General features: G+C 34.1%; 4 protein-coding genes and 1 non-coding gene across 5 annotated transcripts in view; 2 read left to right on the top strand and 3 right to left on the bottom strand.

Annotated features, from left to right (window-relative positions):
• The window catches only part of LOC140039286 (triple functional domain protein-like), a 32,791-nt gene extending 23,103 nt beyond the window's left edge, over positions 1 to 9,688 (bottom strand). Inside the window, exons 1-13 of the mRNA XM_072084890.1 lie at positions 9,617 to 9,688; positions 8,290 to 8,471; positions 5,799 to 5,861; positions 4,144 to 4,249; positions 3,798 to 3,888; positions 3,080 to 3,178; positions 2,856 to 2,972; positions 2,391 to 2,556; positions 1,798 to 1,985; positions 1,472 to 1,594; positions 942 to 1,133; positions 480 to 594; positions 124 to 365 (exon numbers count right to left, since the gene is read on the bottom strand). Of these exons, the coding sequence (XP_071940991.1) occupies positions 124 to 365; positions 480 to 594; positions 942 to 1,133; positions 1,472 to 1,594; positions 1,798 to 1,985; positions 2,391 to 2,556; positions 2,856 to 2,972; positions 3,080 to 3,178; positions 3,798 to 3,888; positions 4,144 to 4,249; positions 5,799 to 5,861; positions 8,290 to 8,458 (1,671 nt within the window). The 5' untranslated portion in view covers positions 8,459 to 8,471; positions 9,617 to 9,688. The remainder of the gene's footprint in view (positions 1 to 123; positions 366 to 479; positions 595 to 941; positions 1,134 to 1,471; positions 1,595 to 1,797; positions 1,986 to 2,390; positions 2,557 to 2,855; positions 2,973 to 3,079; positions 3,179 to 3,797; positions 3,889 to 4,143; positions 4,250 to 5,798; positions 5,862 to 8,289; positions 8,472 to 9,616) is intronic.
• A 546-nt stretch (positions 9,689 to 10,234) lies between these two features.
• On the top strand, positions 10,235 to 14,265 carry LOC140039284 (uncharacterized). The gene is made up of 5 exons (XM_072084889.1): positions 10,235 to 10,259; positions 10,470 to 11,836; positions 11,972 to 12,089; positions 12,251 to 13,099; positions 13,279 to 14,265. Exons 1-5 carry the CDS (start codon positions 10,235 to 10,237, stop codon positions 13,683 to 13,685), a joined length of 2,766 nt encoding a protein of 921 aa, XP_071940990.1. The 3' UTR covers positions 13,686 to 14,265.
• A 207-nt stretch (positions 14,266 to 14,472) lies between these two features.
• On the top strand, positions 14,473 to 16,639 carry LOC140040449 (uncharacterized). The gene is made up of 5 exons (XM_072086409.1): positions 14,473 to 14,627; positions 14,914 to 15,121; positions 15,362 to 15,524; positions 15,623 to 15,673; positions 16,048 to 16,639. Exons 1-5 carry the CDS (start codon positions 14,541 to 14,543, stop codon positions 16,175 to 16,177), a joined length of 639 nt encoding a protein of 212 aa, XP_071942510.1. The 5' UTR covers positions 14,473 to 14,540; the 3' UTR covers positions 16,178 to 16,639.
• A 3,440-nt stretch (positions 16,640 to 20,079) lies between these two features.
• On the bottom strand, positions 20,080 to 23,718 carry LOC140040450 (uncharacterized). Its single transcript, XM_072086411.1, has 4 exons — positions 23,551 to 23,718; positions 22,214 to 22,412; positions 21,626 to 21,800; positions 20,080 to 21,178 (listed from the first exon to the last, which is right to left on the bottom strand). The coding sequence occupies exons 1-4, from the start codon at positions 23,633 to 23,635 to the stop codon at positions 21,077 to 21,079; spliced, it is 561 nt and encodes a 186-aa protein (XP_071942512.1). The 5' UTR covers positions 23,636 to 23,718; the 3' UTR covers positions 20,080 to 21,076.
• Trnat-agu (transfer RNA threonine (anticodon AGU)) lies at positions 21,889 to 21,963 on the bottom strand. The gene has a single exon. It is a non-coding gene; the product is annotated as a tRNA-Thr (tRNA).
• Positions 23,719 to 23,864: the final 146 nt, after the last annotated feature.

Below are 23,864 nucleotides of genomic sequence, written 5' to 3'. Positions count from 1 at the left end.
AAAAAGGTTCTACGTACACAACCTATCCACTTGCCATGCCCTTTTTCAACTCTATTGAAAACAAATCCTAGTATGGTAGACCGAATTTTCACCTAGACTCGTTATACTGTTACTAAGTCCTACCTGAACTGAATCTTCCTCACACGTGCGAAGCTGTAAAATTTGTTGTAACTTTAATTTCCATAAATCTGCCAATTCGTTAACTTGTTTGCGTTGTTTATTCATCTCGTGGATAGATGTGGTCACATGACTTTTCTGGCTGTCGAACTTTGGTGTTATATCTTTACCAAAAGCATTCTTAACGGGGCTACTCATCATTTCTAACAATCTTTCTCCCTCTCTTTCCGTTTGTTCAATAGAAAATGCTGAAACAAAAAATGTTGATGAAGTTATTTGAATAATGTGCATGATCATAAACATATATTTTGGGATTTTCCAGTACAAATGTAATAACTGATATATAACATAGAAATACTGACCAATTGCATGACAGTTATCATCAATATTTGACACAACTCGTTTGACCATTTCTGTACTGTCAGCAACTACGTCACCTCTGAACATCTCAATTAAATCTTCCAATGTATGCATACTCTGTAAACAAAAACAAAATAAAATAGGATTTGTTGAATTCTAAAAATAAGAATTATAAATTCAAGATTTGGTGATTTATCATAATTTCTATGTATATTTTATGTGTAAACAACAATAAATGAAAGTAATTTTCCACTGACGAATGAATTTAATACAGTACATACATTTAGGCAAGTACAATGGTAAGTAGGCTACTAAAAACCAACATAACAGTATCAGTAGTATGTAAGAATACATGATTAAACATACAGTACTGACAAATATAATTTATATGTTTGTTAGCATCATATACAATACAACTCCCGATTACAAATGCAATTAGTGATTAAAATAAACTACAAACATACATTTTCTAAAGTACGATGAAAACAAACAGAACAAATAAGTAGATTTCTTCTTTTTTCCAGCCGACTGGCAAAGCTCCTGCACACCGAGTCCATATATTTCTTCTGGGCAGCAACACTCTCAGTTGAAGGTCCTCCATTTTTTATCAAACCGTTAGCAACATAACGAAGCTCAGCAAATGTTGCATATGTTTCCTATTTTTACCCCCAAAAAAAAAAAAAAATTTGTAAATGAAGAAACATATTCAGCAAATATTGCCTTTCTCTTTTAGGATGATAATACTAGGTTTGATCCGTGTATAGGTTTGTACTTTCTAAAGCTTCGTTACCACTAGCGCAATGCAACCCAAGAAAATGCCCTTTCAATGATTGTGTTTGCTCCTGTCTGAGTAAAACCAAACCTGCGATGTTTGCAGCGCTGTTGCGTCGTCGGTTCCCACTTGTGATTATGCAGCACACGTCAATATGTCGCTGCGTTGCGTGTGCTAGTGTGAACCACGCTTTATTCTATAGGGAATTTTCAAGATACGTACAGTGCATTTCAACTCTAGTTTTTCATGATCTCTCCTAAGTTGGTCAGCAGACTGAAGATTGTTGCCAATGGTTGATTGAGATGCTAGTAATTTTTCTCCTGGTCCAATGATCCAATCAACAACCTACAAAAACAAACAGTTGAAATAAATTGAGTTTATCTGAATAGTAGACCAATAATTGATGACATGTTTAATGTTGCTGGCAATGGTAATTAAAAAAATAAATCTCTAAATATGCTCTGAAGTTACCTTATTTGTGAGAAGATAGTCAAAGCACACACAATATTTTGTTGTTATGTAACATGCAAACTAAATATTCAACTTACTCGTTTTATACCACTCTCAAGTTCCTGAACTTCCATTGGTACATGATGTTCTTTTTTATCCTCTGAGAGGTAATGTTTTAATTCACCCTGTTTGTCTTGTATCTCATTTAACATCCCCTCTACTTCATTCAACATTATCGTCTCATCTTCTGATTTGTCTTTTCTTAGCTTTCGTATGATGTATGTACCTGCAAAGCATACCAAAGCTGTTTGTTTAGTACGGTTTATAATGCAGGCTAAAATGCACCTGCTATGGTGTACTATTCTGATATAAAAAAACCTAATATAAAATGTAGTTAAATAGTTTAATAGGAACAGAAAGGAAACATAAATATAACAATACATTATTAACGCAGAAGAGATCTAAAATATTATACAAACATTTTTTATTTGGAATTAATTCACTACTAATTGTACATTTTGCCATAGTATTTAATATATTCATGTAAACAATTTTAATCAAACAATATCTTGTGAGGGTGGTGAGGTGATCAAATGCTCAATATTATGGTAATTAATGATAAACTAATAAGATTTAAATAAACAATATTTATATATTGAAAAAAGCAAAGGTTTATTGCAAATAAATGTACCATGTTGATATGTAGCACCTGGTTGATTAAAGACAACATCGTGCCATCTTTGACGACTTCTCGTCTTTTTTCCCATTGTCTTTTTATCTTGTCTCTTCACCTCATAATTAACCCTGTCTAGTCGTTGGATAAGTGTAGATGCATCTTTCAAAAAGCGTTCATAATCCTAAGGAACATACAATAGTAATCATATAAGTTGTAATCAGATTCCACACATTTTTCCTTTTTACATGCATTTTAAAGCTAGACACACACACACATACATAAAATATTGAAATGTCACAGTAATTTATTAAATTATAACTAATTATAAACAAAAAAATAAATAAGGTGTTCAATGAAAGACCTACACCTTCCCTATTGAAGTGCATTTTGAAACTTCAATTTGTGGAAAACATGTCCATTTTTCTGATAAAGCACATAATGTTTATTGAATTTCATATAAAAATGTCAAAGATTATTTACCAATCTTAACTCCACCCATTCATCATGATTATACAAAAGTGTTCCTCCAAAATCCTCAGTTAAATTGTGTGTGTCAATCACTTCGAAAAGCTTTGATAAAGTAGAGAATAATATCGTCTAAAAAAACAAAAATATTAGATATGAGTTGATCTGGGCCTCATTGGTTTAACTAAATTGAAAACAAGTATACCTATATATAAATATATAAAATGGTGGAAGATTACCTCAAAACTGAAGTTATATTTCCATCTTTCGCCATCTTTCCCCTTAAATGCACCAGGTACAACTAGATATGCTGTGTGAATTTGATGACGGCAAGATTTCTATAATACAAATGATATGTTAGATAATCACTAGTAAAACAAACTATATTTGAAAAGAAGTAGTAACTTAGTAATAATCAATTGAATGTTTTATATATTTCTGTACTTTCTATATTCTATTTATTTAATCTTAATGTCATAGATTGAATAAATAATTGGATTGAAGTAATACAGGAAGTTGCGATTTGATTACTTCATGATAAATGCAATAAAATAGATAGAGCCAAGCAAATACCAAAAGTTTGCATTAATTCAATGATGGATGGCAATTTCCTACTTGGGAAATAAATAAATTAATAGGTTAATGTTTAATACATTACAGGAAAATATTTAGATTTAATTGCATATTCTCATCGTTTCATAATGAATGAATGAGTTGTTCATTAGGCATCTATCAAAAACAAATTTTTTAAATATTAAGGAAAAAAAAAACCTTTTATTTATAGTGATGTTATGTTTATTACATTTAACAATTAAATTGAAAGGCTTCATCAAACTTCAAACCGAAATCATGTGGTTCACATTTTACATGAATGTAAATAGCAATACATACTGTATGTTCTCCTGCCTGTCAGTTTATCTGGGTAAGCTAGGCACGAAATAGACATTGTAGACTTACCTGTAACATATCTAAAATGGAGCGTACTTGTTGAAAGCCTAACCCTGTGAAATCTGCAACTATTACAAACGGTTTCTCATGATTTCTTTTCCTAAAAGAATCCATCAAACTCATATAAAAATATAAACCATATTATAAACAAAGTGGTCAATTTCTGAGTAAGTAAAAATAATAAAAGTAATATTCATGTATTTTACCACTACTACATTACTTTAGGTACTAAATACATGTAGGTGATACATAAATCTAATTTGATTGATTGATCAATGCTGGTATTTGGTGGGTAACCTTAAAAATAAAGGGTTTCTGAATGAAAAGGCAGTCAAAATGGTATCAAGTGCAGTACCTTGTGTTTGATGTTAAGTACAGTATACAGGTAGCAATGTCATGTAGTGTATCAGCTTTTTGAATGTCTATGGAGATAATTGATCTTCCTCTCTTATCCTGCCCACCTGGGTAACAATAATAAATCATTTGTGATCAAAAAATAATGTGACACATCACGCAACATTAAAATTAATTTACTAAAAAGTTAACTTAATAAGTTGACTGACCAACAAATAGCAATCATATATTAATATCAAATTGTATACAATATTATTATACATAATTCTAATTCATATAATCATAACAATGGGTATTAACAGATAATACCAACGTACTTTTGAGTATGGTTCACAGAATTTGAAAAGGGTGGCGATAAATAGAGAGAAGTGATTTCTGTGTCCGATCTAATTCTGTACATTTACAGGGTGATTAATTTTTGTAACAATCGCAATCATTTGTATATTATTGTACTATTTTTGTCCAGTTAACCAAAGACAAAAAGCACTACTCAAGGTCATAAAAGCATACTGTATGCCTGTTGATTAATACAGTATATACAGTATATGGTCTTACGATACTGTACCTTGAAGTACATATTATATTATAAAGAGTAGGCCTAATGGATATTTTAGTACAGCAATACTGCATTGAATAAAACATGAAAACCTGAATGTGAACAAGACGAGTTAGGTAATCCACAAGACTGTACTGATATGAAGAAGATTGTTGTAGTATTTTACTGGAAGCAAAGAACACACATGGTACTGCAACAGTGTGTAATTATGGGCCTGTTTCTGCTGCATAGCACCAAATAAACCGTTTATTTAAAAATAGATTAAAAATATAATTTTCCTTTCTGCTAAATTTTTGCTCCTGACTAACTGTTTAAACTGTCAGTGGCTGTCAATCAAATAACCCTTATTTTGCGTTGCAGCTAAAAGTTGCACAGCAATAACTGGTTAAATGGCGTTCTAACACCGAATCGATTGAATGTTTTAACCATTATTTTCAGGCTGCCATTTAACCATTTATTGACATTATTTATTTCCTGTTTCTGCTCCCAAGAAATTGGGGTAAATTTATTCACACGTAAACATAAATATCCAATATAAATTTGTTATAATCTTAATTGTATATTACTAAAGTTACTATTATATAACTATATTCATTTGATTGTATATTTAGGTGTGTCCAATAATAAAAAGTGACAAATTTGAAACTGTACATTAGTCATATTATTATTTGTACAATATAAGATTCGTCATATTGAGTAATTAAACTAGAGGAGCTATTGTATTTACAATGTAAATTATCTTTTAAGTAAATAGAGTAGCAGTGGGTCTATTTAGTGCAAGGTTAATGAATACAAAAAGGCACTCTGCTTTCTTTTCTACATTCTTGAAATAATAATAGATTGTCAATAATGGAAGGAGGAGGTCACGACTGTTGAAATCATGAATTAAAATCAACCTTACTTTAAACATTCCTTGGATTGGCTATTAAACACAAAAAAAAACATATTGAACTGTAGGGATCCAACGTTGTTGATTTAGAATTTAAATAGAGATAGTTAATAAACTGAATAGTAAACACAATTGCACAGCAGTTGCAGATAAGTTTCACCAATTGATTAGTCTGTTGTGATTTATTTTTTTATTTCAATTTGATACTTACCAGATTTATACACAATACGTCTTCTTAGTAAATCTACAATTTGAGAAGCCCAAGGAGAAGCAACTATAAAAGATAGAGATATGTTGGTTTACTAAACAATAAAACAACGTTAAATTGTAATTCTAAATATATTTATTTCATAAATAATTAATACAGTTTTAGCACTTCCCCAAAATCTACCTCTCCCATACCCCACCAAAAGTGTCCCCTTAATGCAGATGTTCCCTAAATACTGGTTTGTTTTACAGTATGGTAAAATAATGAGGGATTTTACTCTGTATTTCCTATCAAATTCAGTTCAATCACTTAAATAAAATAACAGGGGCGCAGCCAGTGGGGGGGTCACGGGGGTCCTGACCCCCCCTTTTTTTTAGAAAAAATAAATAAAAACATGAGAAAACAATACAGATCAATCATCCTGGAGATACTGTGGAAGATTACTACCGAGCAGTATTACCAAATCAACTTCTTGATTACAAACCGAGTTAAAAACCCGTTTTTCTGCCGATAACAGGCCATGCTTTAAAATATTTGGCGTAGCACCCGAGTCTATCGTGAAGTGTAATGTTGAAGAAGTCTTCAAGGAACTTGAATTTGGTACGATGATCTGCCAAGACACGAACATCTTCATTCCGAGCTTCAGTGATGGAAGCGACTGTGTAAAATTAGCGGATCCAGATGTGTTCCCGAATGTGTGTGCACTTCTTCTAATCGCGTAGGCCTATGCCCGTAACGTCTGCTTAAGCTGAGCGGAGTTTTTCGACTTTATGGAGAACGAAAACCTGTTTGGGAAATCACATGTCTTATGAGCAGCTTTCGGGATTGTGCCTCATGAACATACACTTTAACATGAACATTAATACAGAGAATGTCATTCGCGAATTCTGTCTCCAAGCCAAGAAGAATGTTCCAAACTTATGTTTAAAGATGCATCACGCGATGTCAAGAGCGCCGTTATAGTAACTAACGTAAAATGTATGATAATAATTTAGAAGTTAGTTATTACAATTATGTATAAGCTATCACCTATACTATACATTCGAACAAAATAGGTATATTTTTAAACAAAATATTGTATGTACTGGGTATGATAAGCGTCTCACATACACACGGAGCCAAGATAGCTTCTTGGACTTGCATAGTGTATGAGCTCTAACCTTACGGTTCTCATTTAATAATATCACTCCCTCCATGCTATCATTCTAATTTCTTTTTTCAAACTTTTGCATCTCTACGTTCATTTCATGCAACTTTTGTATTGGTGAAAAGGGAGGAATTCAAATAATTCCTCCTGAGTTTACAGCCTCTCTACACAAATCAACAAACAAGCAAGAAAAAAAGTGTTTGTCTGTGGCAGCCTGGAATATAAAAATGTTCTGTAATGAAAATGAGAGTTGTTTTTTGTTTTCTTTGTTTCAGTTTATTAGTGTTAACATTGTCATATTTGTGTGTGCGTAAACCGATTCAAATGATCTAGATTGCCCTAGACCGCCAAAGCTTCCAGGGGGCTTCGCCCCCTGGACCCCAACCGGGGGCCCTTGGCGGCCCCCTGGCCCCCAGCCCATGGTTGCTCGCTTCGCTCGTAAAATACTCACATATTCGTTGACCCCCCCTTTAATTCTTTGCTGGCTGCGCCCCTGAATAAGAATAGATTTTTTGTAAATTGTCTATCTTCTATTATTTGATTTGTTGATTGGGTTAATAAACAAATAAATTCTTAAGCAGAGAAGAATGAAATTCTCTTCCCTGTCTTAACTAATTAAGTTTCATTATGAGCTCCCATTGGGTAAACAGCATACCAGAGATCACAAGTGTATTTGAATAAAGAGTGTGAACTTTAGAATGTAAACAAGACAACAAGAAAGAATAACAATACTCCATCTGTATGCTTGAACACACCTTCAATATGATTCACAGTGTGTGAAGGTACAGTATACAATTTCATATGAAGCCAATACTTGGTACATATGCATTGTACCCTAAAAGGGTCAACATGAGTGCAAAAATGAATGGGCTTTATTCTTCATTTTAATCAGCAATGTAGCTACAAACATTTTATGAAGACTACTAAAAAATGCAAGAGTTTATAACTTTGATAATTAAATATAGGGTTTTTGTTCGTGTTGGTTTTTTTTTTCAATTTGTGATGACCTATGACCTCTGCATATTATGCAAAAACTGTGTAGAGGAATTGAGGGAGGAAGCACATTTCAATACACAAAATTTAAATAAACGACCTAGCTACTAATTAACATGACCTAGCTACTAGCTCCCAATTAAAAAAAATAAGCTGGATGAAAGCTTTGAGTTGCTAAGCAATTATGTTGGGTGTTACATTACCACCCACATTTTCCATATTACAACTTTCCTTTTTTTCTCATTAATGGTTTTGTTTATGACTTTGTTTATTGTACGTCTTTCTATTCTAAAATTCAGTATTTCTAATACTTTTATTTGTTACAGTAAAAAACCAATAATCATCATACTACACCTTTTTCTTTTTGATAATTCTGGCCATGCTCTTGAGCTTCTCGTACATCACTCACAGATGACGACATCAGTTGAGGTGAGCCATTGCCATGATGATCTGCATGTATATTGGACATACTCTTTGACTTTAAGTTCCTGTGGTTACTCGCAGAATATTGGTTGGAAGCCATTATTTATCATCACCTAGCAACAGAAAATAAAAACAGCAATTTTCAAAATTAGACACAAAATTATTTTAATACTGCATTTGTATTCATAATAGGTCTAAACAAAATGGAACGTATTTTAAAGATACTAAACATTTTACGAGTATATACAATTTATGTTACGAAGACCTACTGTATTATTCTCAAAGCGTACACCTTTTTTATCAACAACTAAAGAAACTAACAATGACATGACATGTCGCCAACAGAACTAGAATACTATCAGTACCACTATACAATTTTATTATAAAAGAGGGTATTTTATATACCGTACATTTATTTCTCAACATGTCTATGAATAAGCATTGTAACCAAATCTTCACCTGTATTAATATCTAAACAAAGAACACACAGTTCAAAGATTTATACTGTACAGTATTGTATATCTTGTGTTAACATAAATAAGGAATTAAGAATGGATAAAAAACGATTCATAAGGCTGTCTACAGTATGTCATAATTTGACTTTTCCTATAGATTGAAAACATATTGCAGAAATGTCTTGTTGAAAACTTGAAGTAGTAAACGTCACTTGTCCGTCTTTAGGTGCAAACGTACCAGATAGGGTGCATCAGGATAATGAAAAAACAATTACTTTAAAACACTGTTTCAACTAGGACACAACTCAAGAAAGATACACATGCCCACACTATTGTTTACTATTGAATATTCCCATCCATACCGGGAGGAGCTGCATTTATATGGTATATTTTTGTCGGTTGCTCTTGTTCGCCGGGAACCAGAAGAAATATTACACAGTGCGATTTCGTTAGATACAAATCATGCGACAGGTAGTTAATAGTATTTTTTAATAGGTATCACAAAAGTGCCTCAATATCTAAGTGGCTTCTGCACCCCCGCCCCTTGTTTTGTATGTATGCTGCACCCTGGCCTGAGGAATACCAAGCTTTAGTAATCAGACATAAACACTGGATAGACCACTACCTGTGGATCAATGGGGGTCGGTTGGAGAGGATAACCAACAACAACCAATTTATTTTGTCTCACATCCCTCTTTTGCATGCATGCTCGGGAAAGAAAAATAGGTGACTGCAAGAAAACATATCAAACAAACATATTAAAAAGATCTATACACTGTTAGAATACGAAAATAAAAACTTACCTTCTAAAACGAACAAATTGAATTAGGCCTACGATAATCCACCATGTTGGGGAAACACCTTCCGAACCTCCCTGCCTGCAGTTTGTGCTGCCAATCGATCTGTCACTTTGGAATAGCCAAACAATCTTAATCAGTGAAGCGTGCAAACGGGGATATAGTGGGGGCGCTAAGCTTCAAATTAATCTCTAAAAAGACCGTATTTTTTTTTAACCACTATACAATAAGTATAAATTTCTTTATTAATTTTAAATCCGATGAAACCTTTCCACAAGTTCATACTATTACTAAAGATGTTATGAATATGGTAGGAATTAGTTAAATTCAAACAATGTCTACAATTTTGACATTATTTTATGTAAAAAATGTAATATCTAAAATGATATAATATTGATGTGCATGCTAAGTGCGTTTGCTTTATTTTATTAAGCAGCACGATACTATTGCGCACGCACGTGAGACAGCGTCCTAAGCTACAAACACGCGTACAATCACCATGACAATGCCTAACAAAGCAACAAAGCGGCAGTTAGCTTTACAAAACCGGGAATGTTTTTCATGTGGACTGAATAAAGTTTTATTATGAGATAACATTCCAAAATCTTATTAAAAAAGACGAAGATGGAACAAGACGACAAGAACACCGGTAAGTTGTTATTTGTATGTTATTAGTTGTGTAAAATCGGCAAATTTGTCTCTGTTCTATGATGGCATCTTCTTCACTTTATTGACAATGACAATGAAAATTTCTTTTTATTGTCTTTGTACATGACGAATTTCAAAATCCTCGTCATTATTAGTCACTAGAAGCCTCTGTTTCCTTAACTTCTATTTTTCTTATTATTTATATTTATAGATGACACACATGTTGTTAATTTCGAAATCAAAAGGTCGAAAATCCTAAAATATATGGCCTACACACCACCAGAAACCCCGGAATATGATCAAGAAGAAATCTCCTCAGCAGAAGAGTCAATCTTTCCACTGAGTATTAAACCGAGTGATCTGATTATGAACAAATCCTTTGGATTTGTCTCTTCTGCGTCATCCAGAGTCAAGATCGGTATCAACAGTCGACAGTCGAGTAGAGTCCCTAGCTGTTGTCCCAGTCAACATGACATGGCTTGTGAAAGTAACATTAGCTTCTGCAGTGCCAATACTGCTCCACTTCCTTACCGAAAGGACATGTTCTGGGACATGGGAATGCTTGTGAATCGGATGTCATCAACAGCCCTTCTTAATGAGTGGGTGTCAAAAACAACACAACGAAGACGTCTTGCCGAAAGCTTCCGTCGTGATTTACCAAGACTTACACGTCTTATTAGCAATTCCAAAGTCAGCCTCACCGAAATTGTTGATGGTAAACCAGAAGTAATTCACTCCAGTACAGCTTTAGCCAGACTGGATGAGATATGCCCAGTTGAAGACGAACAGATTTCGGTAGACAACGAAGGATTTTTCACTCCCCCTTGCACTAGTATGACATTTATCGCAGCTGACGAAGGACAGACGCTCACCCCAGATATTTTCAACGCCTTGCGAAACCAAGTTATTATTCTTGATGGGATGGTCAGATCTAATGATAGGCCTACTTATTTACCTATCGAGGCACCTGCCACTAATGCAGAACACAACATGGTACCTTCCATTCAATTACCTACAAATGAAACAGGTTTTGTAACACACAACGAATATTTTGTCGAAGACATCGGTAATGACGAATCCCCAAAAGATGACGCACAGATAACGGCATGTCGTGATAATGATACTGGTGCCGAAGAAGACAATCAGAATGTTTTATCCGCCAGCGCTTCTACTGAAAGTGTCATTATGAATAAAAGAGCACAACAGATTGTCGAAGGGGTTCTTAAATCTGCTATTACAATTGTTAACGCAGAAGCTGCCGCAGAAACCCAGATATTGACAGAAAGGGCGCAACAGATTGTTCAAGGAGTAATCGAATCGGCTCTTCAGGTTGTCAAAGATACTCATGCACAGGAACAAAATGATGTCATAAATGATGAGAAACCCGAAGGGACAATTGCTGATGAATCAAAGATCAATAGACCTGTATCTAAAAAAGTCAAACCTGCTGTTGCACCCAAGCCTGCAAAGAAATTCAAAACAAAGATAGGTATCCATGAACATTGCGAGAGGAAGGTAGCAGCTGGAGATGTGGCATACCATCCAAGACACTACCACAACAATGTCCAAGATGTACAGGTATGATATCAAAGTGGACGTGACGTCACAAAAATATTTCAAATCATCATTATTATTACAGAATGCGTCTTATTTTGTAGGTCTATGTACTTCTAATCACCGACCTGTTAGCATTCATGTTTTTTTTCTTTCAAGACTGCTTTAATTGAGGATATTCCAATACAACGAGGGTCAACCAAGTATAAAATCCAACATTTTGAACATATGAGAAACCTGGTTGAGGGACATCAAGAAAAACAATCAATTCCAACAGGTCAGATTATCTAATGTGTAATAGACATAGACGTCTTGTATTCAAGTTGACAAAATAATGACGTAAAATTGAAGCACATAAATAACATATAAATTCGTAACATAATTATTTCAATGATGTATCCGTGTCACTTACGAATATCATAACCTATTTTGCAACAGTTATCAACAACAACAATGAAAGTGGAGAGTTATCATTTATTGACAACAACAATGAAAGTGGAGAGTTATCAGTTATTTACAACAATGAAAGTGGAGAGTTATCAGTTATTGACAACAACAATGAAAGTGGAGAGTTAACAGTTATTGACAAAAACAATGAAATTGAAGAGTTAACAACAGTTATTGACAGCAACAATGAAAGAGAACAGTTAACAACAACAGTTATTGAAAGCAACAATGAAAGTGAACAGTTAATAACAACAGTTATTGACATCAACAATGAAAGTGAACAGTTAACAACAACAATTGATGACAGCAACAATGAAAGTGAAAAGCTAACAACAACAGTTATTGACAGCAACAATGAAAGTGAACAGTTAAAAACAATAGTTATTTACAGCAACAATGAAAGTGAGCAGTTAAAAACAACAGTTATTGACATCAACAATGAAAGTGAACAGTTAAAAACAACAGTTATTTACAGCATCAATGAAAGTGAACAGTTAAAAACAACAGTTATTGACAGCAACAATGAAAGTGAACAGTTAAAAACAACAGTTATTTACAGCAACAATGAAAGTGAACAGTTAACAAGTATTATTGACAACAACAAAAGTACATATCCTCGTCGTCATCATAATAGTTCTGAATGGAGTTACCTAGAACATGCTGATATAAATGGAAACACAATGATGAGAGGTGACATCAACCTCCTCTCTATTGATAATGATGTCACTACTGGTATGGACAACTTAATTCCTGCAGACGTTGAACGTCACCATGATATAAGTCTTAACCCTGAAGGCAAACCAGAAGATATATTTTATGAAATTGATATCCACAACGAAGGTTGGTTATATTAATTTTTCTTAAATTATTTCAATATTTAGGCCAGGTCCAATGCTATCCATAATTCTTTATTACCACTTACCAATTACGTAATTTTTCATCATTTGACATTGAGTATCGCGTTCTACTTTAGTAGATGAAATATAGGCATAGTTATTTACCGTATTTATTCTCCCAAGGTTCCACTGAAGTGAATACCGAGGAAGAAAAACACGACAATGTGGAAGATACTGTTGTGCCCAATGCCCCATCTGCCGGGATCTTTCATCGTTTTTTAAGAAGAATTCGAAAACGCCTCCGTAAAAGAAGACGCCAGACACCACCTGGAGGTGACGCAGATCAAACAAACAATGACGTACTTAAGGATGATAATGACGACACACATAATACAGATATTGCCACCACCAGGAGCGCGACCACTCCACTTGAAGATTTAGGTGACGACGCCACCGAAAACAAAAATGAAGACGAGGTCGTGAATGATAGAGACGATTCAGCTGTATCCGCCTCATCCAGTGAAATCGACATGTTGGACGTCAATACCCGATATAAGTTTCTCGTTGGCTGTTTATGCTACAAACATTAATACATTTTAAAATAAAACTTCCTAAAAGTTACAATGTACATATTTCAAAAACCTCTATTATCAATAAAAACAAAGACCGTAATTTCTGGATTTCATATGTTCAATCAGTTGTAATGTACTTAATTGTATGTTTCATCAACAAAGACGGGTTTATATTAACAACAGGTAGTTATCCTCTTCACAAGTACTAGGCCTTAGCTTAGGTACAGACATGAATTTTAAATATAATATCTGGTTAAATGTATATAAATAAAATATTTGTAATAGAAATCAAGACGAAAAAACATGAATTTTCCTTGAAATGGTCAAATAGAAAATTCTGCTATAAAAACCAGAAAAACTTTTTTCAGTAGTTAGGTAAATGTAATAACATGTCTGGTGACTCCCTAGAAGGTGAAAAAAATGGTGGATATATGGTGGATAATTGTTGCTATAGCATGGAAATAAAACTCTGAAGTTGAATAAAACTACTAGAAAAAATCAAGTTATATTACCTATATTTAGTCATCTGATAACATTTTTTACCACACCGTTCATTCACAGTTTTTAAAATGCCTCTCACCTCTGTATTTACAACATTTGTGTACAAAAGAATAGAGATGTTACTGTGTAAGAAAGTGCTTATTTTCAACAAGCTCGTGTAAAACAAATAAAATTCCCAAATTATGAAAATAATTATTGGAATGTATGATCAATAGAAATTTTGCCCGTACCTGGCCTTTAAAGTAAAATTGGAAATCAACTCAATTGAACATTTTTAAACCACTATTATTCAGAATTAATTGTAAGTCGCCCTCTATAATGTTAATGCTTGAATGATTTCTAACGTAGTAAGCAAGCACATGGACTGTAAACATGGGGAAAATAAAAAGAAAACGTTCGAAATATCATCTTCCAGTGTCCAAATTAGGACAGGGAAATAAAGATATTGATACAGAAATGGTAATGTACTTTATAAAGACCAATAAAAAAGCATTAGTTCGTAATATTCACATATTTTTATTACAAGAACATAAATTTGACTAGGCCTACTAACTAGGCCTAGACATGTAGCCGCAACGAGTACATAGCTACAAAGAGATCTAGCCTACTCTTCATCGGGACAGCAAATTCGAGTCACTTTGTCCCGGAATAAGTGGGGCCGAAGATTCTATTTACATTACAACATATATACAACATACATACAACGTATTTTTTCCATTATATTGATTGTTATTTTTATCTACAGCCTGATGATGTTGAAATAAGTTCAACACCTGTGTTTCAAACTGAGGGATTGTTCAGCTTGCCAAACTTTGATTTATCAAGTATTAACACTCAATTAAAACCACCTGAAGATGATACAAGAAGTTTTATATCAAAAAAGAGTATCAAAGATGGACAGCAGCTGAAGAAAAAGGATAAAATGAAAATAAGGCATGATAAATGGCTAGAAAGTAAGAATGCTTAAATTTGAGGATATGTTCTGAAGGAGTATGTCAGAATTGAGAAATAATAAAATAAAAGGGGCATGATTGGTGTATCCATCTGTCTGACATACACAACAAATTTATATATATATATATATAATTTACCTTTTTATACCTTATCCATTTAACATTCCATTTAACGGTACAAATATCCTTTTTATTATTTTTCTTAAATATTAAGCAATATAATATAAATTTTTCCACCAGAAATTGAAACTGTGAAATCAAATAAAAAGAAAAAATCTGAGGCTAAAAAGAGGGCGAACACAGCTATCGTTGGTGACCTTCAACCTTTGACAGAAGCACTTCCAGAGCTTACAGAAATTCTAAAAATAACAAAAAGGACAAATGCAGAGAAACATGCAGACAGGTAAATGAATATAATATGTAAAATAGTGTCAATCATCTTCAGCTTGAATGATGTACAGTATACTCACTGAGTTCTGTCTATTATCGTTACATTTTCAGCTTAAAGAAAAAATCAGGCACATGGAAAGCAAAAGATCGTCAAAAACATGTGTAAGTATTGTGCATTCAAAGTCTACTGCATGTCATGTGATCAGTGAATGTTTAAAAGTTTACATTAAATTCAGCATGTCAAAACTCGGGAGGTCACACACACCATACAAAACACTGGTCTTAATGCCCCAGAGTGTGTAAAGTCCAGAGGATTGTAAGCTATTCTAAATTTCAACAATTTTGACAACTGACAGGCCTCGGGGGAAAATGCAGGCTGCGCCCATTCCAGACACTGCCTCGCGTTCTAACTCTCTGGCTCTAACGTCCAAAGTCAAGCCACAAAAAACCAATCAGAAATGGGGTATTAAAGCATTACAAGAACAACCCACATTATGTTTTCAAAAAGATTTGTAATTTATTTATTTTTTTTCTAGAATGAATGAACTCGCCAAATACAAGCAAGTTCTCAATCATACATCTTTCAAGTCCAATGCTTTAGCAACTATAAATGAACATTTAAAGAACACAATAGACAATGAAAAAGATGAGAGGGATGATGGATAAACGTTAGTAGTGTTTTCCACATCTAATATTGCTTGGATTAATAACAGGAATTATTAAAATACTGCAAAATATTGTCACCTCTTTGCCTAATATCATAGAAGAATTGTGTGATACAGCATCACATGTGAAGCATGTATCAAAGACCCTAAATATATCCATATGATGCTGTATTATGGAATTTGCCTATGAACTGGGCAAAATATTGTCATACTACATGGAGAAATTGCACAGATAAACAGGGTTACAGTCAATACAATGTGAAATTAAATTGAACTACAGATACAGTATTTAATTATTTGGATACAGGAAAATAAATTATACTGTATAAACATATTTTGTTTGGTTTTTTTATTTCAAAAGTTTAATCAATTTAATTATCTAGGACAAATTTACGCATTTTTGGTACACTATAATTGTATGTATGCTAGTAAATGAGTGAATTAATACTGTACAAAGAAATGTAGGCATAAAAAAGGACAAGTTTAAGGCCACTTAGGTGGTGGGTAAAGTATATTAAATCACTAAAAGAAATGTATCGTAGTCTTTAATAAACAATAATTACGTTCTGTTAGGAAAAAATATAATGTATGCCTTTATTTATATACTACAAAATGATATTGTTCGCCAACAAAGCCTGCTTATCTTCTTGTACTCCACTATTAACAGATCTTCTGAACACTACACACAGTTGCTGTTAATGTCCAGTTAGCTCAATGCAACCTTCAACAGTGTCTGTCGACTCAACCATTCTATGTTTACCTTCTTGTGGCTCGTCTGCAGAAGTACCACAAATGTAATGTCTTTGAATTACTGCTGCAATGATAACAAATGACTGAAATCTATAAAAGATAAAGAAAGGTGAAACGACTCGTAGAAGAGCACCCCAATCACCAGCATCATAAAATGAAACTTCTAATTCTTCAATGCATAGTTCTTTCGACTCTACCATAAGATTAAATATATATAATATAAGGTTGTAAACCAATAGTACAAGTAGAAACGTCTTTAGTTCATTCGAGAAGTTGTATCTATCTATTCTTACAAGTTTGCATAAAAATATTGTCTGCGCTGTACTTTGTAGGATGATCAGACAATCGCGAACAAGAACGACAAATGCCGCGTAGCGCGTTGTCCTATCTACGATGCTGTAGACGGCAGCAATGAGAGAGCATGTATTTTGAAGGAAGATTCCACTTAATGATAGTAACAAGAGGTTCTGATCAAGACCAGTTATGCAGGTAGTATGTGTAGGGTTTGAGAGCGGTTCTATCATTTTATACCAGATGTAGCAAACAGTGAAGAAAAGAAATGAATAAATGAGTATTTCTGCTGTGCCATCCAGTTGAAGCAGAAGACTGGCTTGATGCTCTGTGCTCTGGTGAGTGTTCCTCTGTTCGTGATAACAAAACGCCATCAAGGCTATTTCAGAAGACACAAACACGCTTACAGTTACGATTGCAAGAAATACATGAACAACGAGGCCTAGCCCTGGTTTATGCTGCCAGAATGTAGACTGATCTGTAAATGGCACCAGTCTACTCTTTTCATTGTAAGTCTCCAGAAGTGGTTGTTGAGGTGCAGCTTTTTGTGACGCTTCCAAGCTTTGTCTTGATTGCGTATTGTTGTCTCCGGACATACTTAACCAGAAAACTTGGTATATAATCCCAATCATAAGAGCCGTGAATTCTGACAGCACTGATATATACATGTTGTTGAAGAATTTAACAGTGTCATCTTGGTTTATTACAGAAATAAGTCCTAAAGAACAGTTCACCTCTTGTTTTGGTTCGACGTCAATTACCGATTTTGCGTTTTCAAACATTGCGTACAATATTAATGAAAAGTTTGCCCATAGTAGAGTGGCCATCATCATATAGTTTCTTATTGTTGAACGCAATCTCTTTCGGCATCGTCGTTTTTCTACATATTTCATCGGGATGAGAGTGAATCGGAGAAGAAACAACCCGGTAAAATGCCACCAAGAGTTGCTCTGTCGAGGAGTACCGAACAGACAGTGCATTAAGACCATTTCCATCATTATGAAGACCCATACGAATACTATCATTGAGACTTTGATGTTGAAGAGCGGGTGTCCAATACAAGTCGAGTAAATATATAATGGAGCGATCTGGAACGCCGACGTGGCTAGTAGAAGAACACTCCCGGTTATCATCAAATAAATACCATTATCTTGGAAACTGTGGATAACATCTGAGGCGCCATTTTCAAAGAAGATTCCTACAGTGCCTTCAACGTCGTTTTCTTTGTCATGGAAGTCGATCAGTAACAGAATGAGAATCACTATTCCTGTTGATATACAGACACTGAGAGCAATATAAAGAGTTGACACTGATACGAATTCCTGTCCAAAGTGCTCATGTGGCGCTCCGAACATGAATGCCAAAGGGATGCATATAAGGAAGATGAGCCATATCCAACCATAAACACTGCCGTGTACATCCTAATAAAAATAATTAAACAAGACATTATCATTATGAGGATAACACTAGTATATGCCTATAGATATTTACTTATTTATTAACGGGTACATCCTAATAAAAATAATTAAACAAGACATTATCATTATGAGGATAAAACTAGTATATGCCTATAAATATTTACTTATTTATTAAATTTAAAAAATATAGTATACTGGTTTTAACCAGTATACTGCTTAAAAGCACAATCGTAGCAAAATGAAGGGATGCTTTATTAAAGTCCTTGCATTGAAGTACAGTATGTCGCGGCGAAAATTGGTCACAAACTAATACAGTAGAAGCTCTCCTTAAGGGGACACTTAGCTGGGTTCCGAAGGTGTCCCCTTAATAGGGCCTCTGCTGTATTGGTCACAAACTAATACAGTAGAAGCTCTCCTTAAGGGGACACTTAGCTGGGTTCCGAAGGTGTCCCCTTAATAGGGCCTCTGCTGTATTATTATAGAGTGAATTGAATTGAGGATACATTTTTGTGGCGTAAATCCAACCGCAATAAACATGGAGAAATAATTATTATCCATGCCATAATAAACTTATTATGCAATTACGGTAAAATATTGATGACAACTTACATGTTTTTCCGGTTCCATCTTGTTTCAAAATTCCGGGCTCGTCCGAGTCCATCCACATAAATAAATCACTGTATAAGTTATGAGAAATGTACGTAAAAATCAACTCATTGTGTTTGTTTAGATTACAACAATAATATGCAAAACAGAGAACGTTGTGACGATCAATAGACGGGATCGAACCATGATCGAACGGACTGTGGTTTTAACACTTACCAATGTCGCAACGCTCAAATAATCCCCTATTAATTAGGCGTCGATATGACGTCATTCATTAACGGAATGATAATTATGAAAAATAGGCCTGCCTACAGTTTCTGTTTTTCTGTTTCTGACCAAATGTTTGCCTATAGTTTTACTTGTGCATTCGCTTATGATGTGAAGACCAATTCAGTTAGTTAGAATATATATTTCGTCCAAGCTATACATTGCCGAAGTGATCCTAATCCTAAGTGTGAAAACGGCACTAGCGTTTGCAATTCGTGGTATTTTCGAGTACATTATGTCTCTTATATTTCAATATTGTATTATATATAAAAGAGCAAAGTTTAAAATAATGTTGTAATTGACAATATTACTTCTTACCTCTCGAATCTCAAGCGCAAACAATAGACCTATAGGGTCTACATCCATTGACGAATACCATTGTTCCGAATGAGTGTTTCTGTTGCCAAGGAATTTATTAATTTCCATACAGGTGTGTCTAACGCAATAACGTTTATACTGGCAAGGCATATCTAAATATGCGGGCGTGTATTCGATTTTACAGCCAAACCTACTTTCAAACTCAATGATATGTAAAACTTCACATTAAACAAACGACTTTTATAATCTCTTTATTAAAATAGAATACTTGAAATTACGGTAACTGTCTGCTCCTACCCCCCTTTCCTTGTTCAAATTGAGGAAATAACCCTGTATTTTATTTGGTCTGTTATAGGGTCATGATATTGACAGAGTAGGTTAATAGGCTCCGCTAAAATATATTATACAATAGAATCCATTTTTGGGACACCCCTATTCAGGCTACACTCATATTTAGACACTATTTTGTAAAATAAATGAGGGGACAATCTTGATGATTGTTGGACCCCGATTCATCTTTAGTAGTGAAGAATAACGTTTTTACTATGTCGACTTATTGTATTTATTTCGTACCGTATTTCAATCTCAAATCACATGATCAGGCTTACACACATGTGGGTAATAATATGGTTCTTAGTTTAAAATGTATTAAATTCATATTAAATCGATAATCCGGGGATTTCTTTTCTAATGATACTGGGTCAATAAACTACTGACCACCACAACCGTTGCTGTTGCTGATGTTTTTAGACCTAGTGGATATTTGGTATTTTGTCACTCTTTAAAAAAAACAAATTAAAAATAATTATACATATTGTTTTATTACAGCAAATAACAAAATATATCGCAACCTACAGCACCTAATATTAGCAAACTATTGATATCACATTAAATGATAAAGGAAAAGCTTGTTTGTATGTTAATAATGACATTGTCCATTTTGAAATGAAGCCCTTATATAGGCCCTTGTCATTTTGCTACAGCAAAGAACATATTATTTACAACAAGTCTGATGTACTAAAACTAATTATGGGTTTTACAAGTATCTGTGTAAGCCTATATCTAATATCTATATTATTGAATAACACATGCTAACGACGACAATTTTATTTATAATATTTTGCCAATTTATGTTACCACACAAAAATTAATGCACTAATAAGCCACGGTATTTACTGTACCGTATCGTACCGATACATCATCACTATGGATCCACAGTTGTGTGATTCTACTGTGTCGTGTCGTTTATTCTAACCTTGAGCACCAGCTAGTATCTTAACATCAACCTCCACGCACAGGAGAAGCCGCTTATTAGGACCGTCTCGAAGCTTTATCCTGGCTTCAAAATTTCCCTGGAATAAAACATTAAAAACGTACACGTCAGCAAATATACAAACGGAGCTTTTTTTCAATTTAAGAAATGACTGCCTAATACGGAATTCATTCGGTTTTGTTTTTCGTCTGATTTGACACATAAACTTGTTTGTGATAATTAACCCTAAAACCATGAATATCTTCACCCAATGTCACGCACGATTAGTTCCGTAACCGCAGCATTATCATCGGCCTAGCCGATTGGTCGAAAGTTTAAATTCTTAACAGGCAACATAAGCGTGTGTTAAATACATGCATGTGTAAGCTTGTTTTAATATACTGAATTCAAAGTCATCTCTTCCGATAACTTTAATCATCATATCATATCAGATTTTTGTCGTATATGCAATGGCCTCATTAGTATAGTATATTTAAAATAAACGTGAATGGTCTAGGCATCTTAGACAAAATAACCCATGTCTTACCGTAGCAAACATTGCGACATAGAGTGGAATTTCTGCAACGGTGAACGTGACAGGTGTAACAGATGTGTTAAACGATCCAGGTGTTGGTGGGCAGGTACAAGGAATGTTGTTGGACGTCAGGTAAGATGGACATTCGTCATGTGTTGACATCTCAGCGCACAAGTTGTTATAGTTACTAAAAGGAAAATCATTGTTAGAAATGATAAACCGTATTAATTTAGTAGGGTACGTACATTTGAGAATACTCGGAACAAATTCGCAAGTAGTTCTCGGGTGGGACTCGAACCCACGACCTCCAGATCACTAGTCTGGCGTTCATACCTCTAGACCACCGAGCTAGTGCTGATGGCTAGTGGTTAGATTCGAGCCCAAGTAAGCAGCGGGTACTGCACCAACAGGATTGTAATTGATCTAATTACTCAACTCCCTGGCGAAAAACTACAATTACAAGTCTACAATCTTTACATCAGCCACGTAGTTCTAAACTTAAAACACTGATTAAAGTGATAGCAAGATCTAAATCACTACGTGGTTGTTTTAACTATTGTAACATTCAAATAACAACATGAAACTTTATTTTAAACATACCAACATCCGGGTATTTTTGTCCGCATGGTGGTGAATCGTCTTTTCTTTACTCTCCATATGTCGGCTTTCACCGACAACGGTCCAGTCAGATTTCCATGGAGCTGCGTATAAAATTCAATGTTGATTGTTCCTGGCAGGCGAATGGGTTTTGGTGAGATATTTAGAGAGTCAATAGATACTACATCAGATGTTTGCCGGCCTAGAAATAATTGAGTCAAATAACCATCAGAAAATAAAGAAAAACCGTTCCTTATTATCACAAACAAAAATCCTATGTTTTACCGAATTAAACACAAACTGTGTTAAACAGTGGGATGCAGTCGTTGGATGGTAAACGTTGATACACCTTGATTACATTTGTATATTTTGACAATACTCCCATTGATTACACCTATGGAATAATTATCTTATATAGGCCTATAAGATAAGATCAAACATTCTTTTAACACTACAGTTGGCTCACACTCAATACCACCCATACTAAGAAACAGGCGGTACATCACGCGTTGTTAAATGTTGCGAGTGTACCAGTTGCCACACAACCCATCATGGTAGGCGGTTAATCTCCTGTCTTTGAAGATTTAATTTCTGATATTGTAACAAGACTTTGCAGTTGTATGTGTGTGGTCCAATTATATTGACATCATGTCGTGTTAATGAAATGTTATATGACGTTATATAATACTAACTGAAATTGACAGCTATATCAAACCTATGCGAAGTATCGTTCAACCATAATATCTTCTAGAATATGGTACCGTAGTAATGGATTTCAGCGAGAATCAAACTAATGCAAAATGCCTACAAATCAAAGTACCCTATAGAAAACGATTATTTATTTAGGTATAAAAATATTAAAATTCTAATCAGCAGAAAGGGCATGAAACTGTTGGATTAGGCCTACAATTTAAACAGAGAAACAAAAGTATAAACGTTAGAAAGTTATAAAATTCTTGGTAAGTACGGGATTGTAGATATATCTTTACCTTTCAGTACGGCATCTGCATGAATTAAACTTTGTGCAAGTATATTAGGTCTGTACTTTAAATTTACAGCTAAAATGTGAGCACCTAACTAAAATAGCTAAGTAAGTCTTTCTTATTTTGTATTTTATTTTTCCTAATTACCGTATATTATTATTACGATTTTATTTCTTTAACTTTTACAAATTTCTTACAGAATCAACAATGCGCTTTGAGTACATGGACACTTAAAGAGAATAATCTTAACTAGAACAATACAGTACTACAATATGCCTATACTTAATTGTCAATACATGGAAATGATGATTGCCACATACAATTTTACTAATAATAATACAAGAAAAACAGGTTTACCGTTACAATACCGCCAACTAAACCTGGATTCAATCGAGTAAAACAGCAACACAAAAATAAAAACACAGTATTGATGTCGGTCCATTGATAACAAGGTGTTGAACGTTTTCAAGTAAAGCAGTACAACTGTGACGGTCCCAACTAAGTTTGATGAATTTCAGTAAAGAAATACCTACCAGTCCACCAAAGATGAACAACAGACTGTTCCATTTGAAAATAGGTATAATGTTAAGACGTGTACTGATAAGTTGGAATTTATAATTACATAACTTTAAATAACCTGTCGTGAAAAATAACAAAACGCTTGCAAAATT

Source organism: Antedon mediterranea, chromosome 2 (genome assembly GCF_964355755.1).
Source record: "Antedon mediterranea chromosome 2, ecAntMedi1.1, whole genome shotgun sequence".
Lineage (NCBI taxonomy): Eukaryota > Metazoa > Echinodermata > Crinoidea > Comatulida > Antedonidae > Antedon > Antedon mediterranea.
This window is presented reverse-complemented; position numbering and strand designations above follow the sequence as displayed.